This window comes from Prorops nasuta, unplaced genomic scaffold, assembly GCF_024137725.1.
Source record: "Prorops nasuta isolate Cenicafe-Biocafe unplaced genomic scaffold, Cenicafe_Pnas_1.2 PNAS00006, whole genome shotgun sequence".
NCBI lineage: Eukaryota > Metazoa > Arthropoda > Insecta > Hymenoptera > Bethylidae > Prorops > Prorops nasuta.
This window is the reverse complement of record NW_027116803.1, coordinates 7,570,923-7,578,863: the sequence shown is the minus strand read 5'-3', so window position 1 is coordinate 7,578,863 and position 7,941 is coordinate 7,570,923. Positions and strand designations below refer to the sequence as shown.

The 7,941-nt window shown below is 34.3% G+C and overlaps 1 protein-coding gene across 1 annotated transcript; it reads left to right on the top strand.

The window, feature by feature from the left end:
- Positions 1-3,278: 3,278 nt before the first annotated feature.
- LOC136774170 (nuclear RNA export factor 1-like) lies at positions 3,279-7,343 on the top strand. Its single transcript, XM_066728310.1, has 3 exons — positions 3,279-3,365; positions 4,270-4,742; positions 4,830-7,343. The coding sequence occupies exon 3, from the start codon at positions 4,884-4,886 to the stop codon at positions 6,468-6,470; it is 1,587 nt and encodes a 528-aa protein (XP_066584407.1). The 5' UTR covers positions 3,279-3,365; positions 4,270-4,742; positions 4,830-4,883; the 3' UTR covers positions 6,471-7,343.
- Positions 7,344-7,941: the final 598 nt, after the last annotated feature.

Genomic DNA, 7,941 nt, shown 5'->3' with positions numbered 1-7,941 from the left:
GTAATTACTATCTTCCTTGCGTATATATACCCCGTATAAGGTGCATGTGTGTCTGTCTGTGCAGTGTAGCTATATATATATATATATATATATATATAGACCTAAGCTCTCTCCGAAACGAAAAAGAGACTTTGCAAATTCTTCAGCTACTAAACTGGAAAAGAAATCTAGCGATTAAGCAACTATTTATATAAAAGCTCGTATAAGAAACTCGATAAAAAGTAGAGGGAAAATTGGGTTAAATTGTGTAATATATATATACGTAGCACTGGCACGTAAATGGATTATTGTTGCAACGTGGAATCAAGCGCTGTAGGTCATGTACATTTAATGCAATGTTTAATACGCGATGCATTTGTAGACGGCAGCAGCGACGTTAACGTACGTACGGCGAACGCGATTCGAGCCGGTCGAACGACACATTTTTAAGCACGAAAGGAGAAAAAAATGGCGAGACGAAGGAATTTGATAAAGTTATCTTACTGCTCATGATTATTTTGCTGGGTTAAAGGCCTAAATTGCAAAAGCGTCGAAGCTTGTGACGAGGACATTATCGTATAGTATAGGTTTGCTGCTGTTCTACATGTATATATATATATATGTTTCATCGGCGTTTTTCCCATGGCACCTCCCCTCTGCTTATTCTGCCAACGAGCGGAATCACGATAAAACCATCGGACAATAATAAACAATGCGTGAAACGACAAGTACGTGGAGCGTAGCTATATATATAGTGTCGTATATAGGGCCGGTTTGCTCGGTCTGGTCACTCTGGTCAGCCTGGTCGGCCTGGCTATGGTGCATGGGACATTTCGCGAGATTCCTATCGGTCGAGCTGAGCCCGGTAGCCAGCGCGATCAATCATTCGAACCGGATAAAATATAAAATACGCCAGCAGCGGCAATGTGTTTGCCGTTTTATTTATTTGCACGGTCATGCAAGCCTCCGCGAAATTAACGTATTTTTTGCACGCGAGCCGCGAATGTGACGGCTCGACTGCCTCGGCTCGATCGCGATCGCCGGGATCGCCCTAAAGCTCCTCGGAGACCTGCTAGAGCTTCCAAACTGCACTTTTATATATATATATATATAACAACTTTAACTATATATGTACATCCACTGGTCGCGGTGGCGTTTCTCCTTTGGCTCGTTCGTGGTGACCCCTGAAGAAGTATCCGCCACGGCCGAGGATCGTAATGATGACTCTGTGGCCATCGTGATGGATGATACCGCTCCATCTTGCATCGCGATACCACTGCTACCAGTTGCTTATTAAACTGTTCGGTATTTCTGGTGGACGGCTAACAAGTAAAGATCGTCGTGCGAAGGAAGAGGACGAAGATGAAGAGTAGCGAGATGTACAGGGCGAAGAGGAGAAAGAAAAAGACGAAAAGTGACCCAATAAGTGGCGTGGACTGGCGTCGAGTAGGAACAAAATAAGATGGATGCTTCTTGGACATGTTTCGAACAGATTCGAGCGATGTACCAATATTTTTAATATAATATTGTCAATCCGTGTTAGCATAATAAATTAAGGCAGAATCATATTACGTTCGATTCGTATACATACTTTGCTCGATCAATTTCTAATTTTCTCCCGTGGCAGAATTTTCCAAGACGCGATAGCGAACGAAGGTGAAACATGGGAAAACTTATTGCCATTGTAGATTTTCCCCTGGCAAAGCTCGAGGGAGCCCAATGGAAAATCGATAATCATAGAGGACAGCGCAACAGTTCACATCCTTATTATCCTTATACCAGTTATCGAATTAGATGTTGCCTTAACTGGTATGTCTACACGTGGAGTATAGTTTTCACGTATATATATACCCAAGTCATAGGCGTATATACTCCTTTTCTATGCGAAATATCATAAAATAACTAAAAACACAGGAATTTTCCCTTGGAATCTCTCGAATAAATTAGTTTATTTACACGAACAAAACTTGAAGTCGAACAATAAATATTGCTTTCAACATATATATATATATATATATATTGAATTGCAATAAATTCTTATATTTTTATTATATTTGATAATTTTGTGGTTGGTATATGAGATAAATGATGACGAAGCGAGCAACGTTCATACTTGGTAGATTTTTTGTGAAAAAATTGCAAAAGGGTTATTCGTATATGTATATTAGGGTGGCTATAAAAAAAGACATTTTTTTCCGATGCTTTTATTTTGTTAAGAATGATGAAAAAAGAGGAATCAAAAATTTTTTAGATTTTTTTGAAGCCGTTAAATGGTGCTGATATCGTTTTTAAAATTAAAGATTTAGATTTATTGAAAACGATTTAACAAAATTATAAATTAATATTGTGCTGGATTAATGTTTTTTTTATTACATTTTCTTGTAATTTAACTAAAGGACTTTTCAAATCACAATATTAATTTATAATTTCGTTAAATCGTTTTCAATAAATCTAAATTTTTAATTTTAAAATCGATATTAGCACAATTTAACGGCTTCAAAAAATTCTATAAATTCGAGGATCTCTTTTTTTCATAATTTTTGACAAATTAAAAGCTTATTGGAATTTTGGTTTACATCTAACCTCGAAAAAGTGGAAGAACATCGGATTTTTAACATTAAAAACGATAACGGCACCATTTAACGGCTTAAAAAAAATCTAAAAAAATTCGATTTCTATTTTTTATCATTCTTAACAAAATAAAAGCACCGGAAATTTTTTTTTTTTTTTAATGGCCACCCTAATGTATATATATCTACATAGGACCCTCGTACTTGAGAATTTGTACAGCTCGCTAGAATGTTGTTGTGGAAGTTTCGAAGATAATACATCGGAGGTATGGATTCGAGGGGACAGGTGACGTACGCCGATGGATCGTTCCATCTTTCTTCGTGCCCTCTCTCTCTCTCTCTCTCGCTCTGTCGTTCCTCTGTGGCTCCTCTCTTCCTATCCGAAGCCAACTCTTGTATATCCTGCTCTTCGATCCCTCCCCCCTTACCTCGGTACCCCTTTCCAACAGCCCTGCAACAGCTTTGTCCTTCTTACTCCCAGTTTCGAGCTTGTTTCGCTCTTCTTATAATACTCGCGCGAAACTTACTTAACGATAGGGGCATCTCCCGAGATTACAGCTCACTCCTTACTACCTACAACGTACTTACGTTACTTTTAGAACTGCTTATTACTGTGATTACCGGCGCATAATGCAGCGATCCAGCGATCTACAATTTATTATTGAATTGCTATAATACGCTCGCGTCGTCGTTGCATTCTGTCTACAACCTGCGAACAACAAGAAAAGCTCGCGTTTCTATAGACCTCACTTCCAAACTTTCATGCAATTTTACCGATTCAAATATAAATCTACTGGAATATCCATACGTAACAAGGTATTGCCAGCTCGAAACAGTATCTTTTGTCAAGTTTATTTTCTCAAAAAGATTTTTCTTTTTATTTTAATCGATTGTGTGACAATATTTTATAATTGTATATATATATATATATATATATATATATAGCTATATGAGAATATGTCTTGATGGTGCGTTTATAAATGATGATGTGCGAATATAATACACAAGTGCCTTATTTTATTTTTATGCAACGAACTGTGCTCGTTCGGTTGATATATTTTGTTATTTAAATTTTTCTTTGCACAGCTACTGCATCTCTGCGCATAGGAGAAAGTATAAGAAATTATTTTGAAGGGGAGGTGCTCGCGTAAGATGTATGTGATGTTTGGTCCGTAGAGTTATATTGTAGAGCATACGCTTTACCATCTAGCCTATCCTTGCACTTGTGCAGTTTATACGATATAACGAGCGAATCGTTCGCTATAAAGTTGCTTTTTTGCTTTATTCCTGTGGCGCACACGTGAATTCCGGAAGAAGGCCTTAGGCCAGCGATATTTTCTTGCGCGAGTGTAAACCCTGTTATAGATTATACGTTAGTAAATACGCTAAGACTTAATATTTATTTACGTCCTTTTGCGCTATTACAAAGTTCACAAATATATTTAGACGTGCGCGTTCTGTAAAAAATTTACAGTATAATTTTCCAGACACTCATCGTTTTAAGCCTTTACCGCAAAATGATAAAAAACTGATTTCACGAAGAAATATAGTTTCGTTTTAATTATACAACGCAATAGCATTAAATATCTCTCTCCTTTCTTAGTATGTTTTTATAAATAATTATCAATCAAGAGACACGGTAGTGTCTCGAAGGCAAGTACATATAAAAGTACAGCCGACGCTACCGTGTAACTTATACAGCAAGTTATAAATCTTACAGGAGCAGTATTTAAAATTTAAGCGCTATGAAAAAGCTCGAAAGTTCAATATATCGAACTTACTGTCGATAAAGATGTGACGAATCGTGTATGGAATTGCGTGTAGGCGCGAAATGGAACAAGGAATTGTGAATTTGTGCAAGAATGAAGATAATAGTAGCATTCAGCAGAGACAATAGCTGCGCAACTGTTGAGTAATTCTTTTTAAAACCTTACTGCACCATTGGAAAAAATTGTGGGATCTAAGAGTAGCAGCCAATAACAAACACATCAGACATCGCTCCCTCGACTCAACAGTTGTCTCTCAGTCTCTGCTTGCTTAATGCTGTCAATGCAGAATGTAGCTCAATGCCGGACAATGCTAGTATAATGAAAGAATGTAGTTGACAAGAATGCTTTTAAAAACAATCTTCATTACATGTTTTTTTGTAATTTGATTGCGTATGATGATAATAAATCATTGACGCAGTTCGCAGTACGTTTAATATCATTTGTTTCAATTGCGGTGGTCATTATTGTTACAAGCTTTATTTTCATAACCTTAAATTGCTTTTTGTTTCAGATTATTTAAGAAGGAAGTTGTTACAAGTTCAATATTTGTTAAAATTAATTAAAAATGCAGCGAAACAAGATATTAGCTCCAATTCAATTAGATGCTGCCACAGCTATGAAGATTTGTAGCAATGGATCTATGTTTCAAGAAAAATTATTGTTGAAACGAACAGATTTATGGCATAAATTTACAATCGTAAAAGGCGCGAAATACGATAAGGAAATTGTATTAAACGCTATATTAAATGCTGTACAATCGGCAGAAATTATTCCTGTAAAGTATCAAATCTCTGGTGAAGATTCTTTCTTTATATCGAGAAACTGTGGACCAGCGATTGAAAAACTTTGCCAGAATAATTTAGTTGTCAAATGCTTCAATGGACATCCAATAATTCTTATTATAACTTTGGCATATGCGCTAATTCATGATTTAAAAGTTAATGTACAACAAGCGCTGTTCAGAGCTTTAACAAATAGGTATGATTCAGAAAACAAAGTCTTAAACTTAAAATGTTTTCACAAAGATCCGGATCTGGAGAAAGTAGCCTACTTTCCTGTAGCACAATCTAACATACTCTGTCATATATTGAAGTTAGCAAGTACTTCTGTGCGCAAAGTTGAACATATAAATTTACAGGATAACTGCTTAATAAGCCTTGCAGCGTTTGAAAGTTCGGATCTATTATCTATCAATTCCTTGGATTTGAGGTATAATAATTTATTAAATATGAGGACTCTTTCATCGTTAAGCAAGTTTCCCATATCAGTATTGTGGCTCGATGGTAACCCACTTTGTGAAAATTATTATACGTCAGGACAATATATAGAATCTGCAAGGAATTATTGTCCATCCTTAACTAAATTAGATGATGTAAATGTAGATATGTCTGGCTTGCCTCTTACTCGTATTAACTATTTTACAAATTCCAATCAACACAAATTGGTAAAGCAGTTCATAACGCATTTCTTTAATTTGTACGATCAAAATAATAGGGACACATTACTACGAGGTTTATATAAAAGAAATGCCTTCTATTCTTTAACTTATGGTATAACTTTTGAAATTGCAAGCAAGAAAGGCTTGATTCACATAACTGCAAGCAGAAACATACTTGACTTTACAGATAACAATTCAGTATTTCAATTCTTATTCTGTGGATCTGAAAAAATATTGTGTGAATTAGGAAACATGCCAAAAACATATCATTTTAGAGATTCTTTTCAATGTGACATGGTATACAGCGATGGTCAACATTTTATAATATCAGTATCAGGAATATTAAAAGTTTTATCCGCGGAATCACATTATCTGTCTTTCAATAGAACTTTTGTGCTTCTCGCTGCAGAAGACAATGAATTCATTATTACAAATGATATGTATCATTTAGATTTTGCTCCTGCCAATCCTTTAAGGGACACTATTATTAAAACTATTCCTTATTCCGAGTTAGAGCTTACATGTTTTAATTTAGGTGAGAGAACAGAAATGATCTATAAGCTTCAACATATTACTAGAATGTGTGCTGAGTGGTGTGAGAAATACTTGAAGAAAACTAATTTTGATATAAGAACAGCTATAAATAAGTTTTTAGAAGACTTTAGCTCTGATTCTTTACCACCAGAAGCTTTTCAAAAGTCAAAATACACTTAATTAAATGTAATATAATTCTTATAAGCAATATTAGTAATAAACATTGCGTACATTCTTTTTTATAAAAGTAAAATTTGTTGTTATGTATTTTGTTAGTACAACATTGCTATTCAATAATGATTTAATATTTTTCTTTTTACTAATATAATGGAAGTTTATAGACAGTTATAATTTTCTTTTGTCAATCATCACTATTGTATCGTTGGAGAGATATTGTTGCATAACTACTTGAGCCACCAAGAGATGGCAGAAGGAGGTTTTTCCCACAAGCGAAGGCGATAAAAGTGAAATCTTCGTATGTCGATAAATTTAAGTTTAATAAAAGTTTGAATGCAAAAAATATGCCGATGTAATAAATTATCAATACCTTGATATAAAAAAAGAAATCTAATTAAGGAAGGTATTTCTTATTTCTATCAATCCCACTGAGAAAAAATGTGATAGCAATGTGTCCGTATCTTTGATCATTAGCCGATAAGGTCAGGTTTGCATCAGATTTATCTTTTATTTAAAGTAAAAGTAAGAAAGGAGAATGTGTTTGAATAAAAAAAAACGATTCACGGGGCTATGCTGTAGCTATAGCACTGTTTTAACAAATTTTCATTATATAGAAAGTAGTAGAAATACAATTGTAAATATAAAAGAATTATTTAAACGATATCAATAAGCTAATTTACTTAGCTAAGTACAACGGTGTGTTAAGCATATGGCATTTAAGTAGTACCAGAATGATGGTTCTCTGTTCATCGAAAGGTTACATACTCAAGGATCGTATAATATAATCGTTACTATATAAGATCTTATGAATGAAATAAAATGTTTATAACTAGTCACGGCAGTGAGGGTAATCTCCTTACTGAATTTTTTGCATTGAAATATCAAAGAGAATCTCTTAGAAATAGGCCCTTTAATATCAAACACATAAATGCGTTCTATTTATAAAGATCTAATCTCATATATAATATAAATTGATGTAATATTGAATTTACCATTGAAGCTCGTTATTAAGATTATTAGACTAATAAGATTGCATAGCTGTGTTTAAAGTTTATGACTTTATAACAATTAGAAAATGGTAGAACGTGCAGGAGTTACAAGTACACATACAATCACTTTAATTACGTCAGTAGATATATTCGTAGTTATTGGAAGCTTTTACTTTGTCCAGCAATTCATAATGTAGATAATTACATTGTAATACATCTAACTTATCATACTTATTGCGGTTAATAAGTATTGATCATATATAGTGGTATGTACCATGTACCTACACGCCTGCCACAGCTCCGCAATGTAATAAATGCCTTTGGAGAGCGTTAGATTTTTCTGCTCTTCTATAAGATATCGACAGGATAATGCAAATGTATTTTTATCGATTCCTTTAAGCATATATATATGTAAATAATATAAAGCTGAAATTTATTCGCGAATACATGTAGAGTTGGCATAATTGAGCTTGGATAATCGTTAA

Excerpts from the sequence above, each read along its gene's own strand:
- LOC136774170 (XM_066728310.1), top strand. The coding sequence starts at position 4,884 with ATGCAGCGAAACAAGATATTAGCTCCAATTCAATTAGATGCTGCCACA.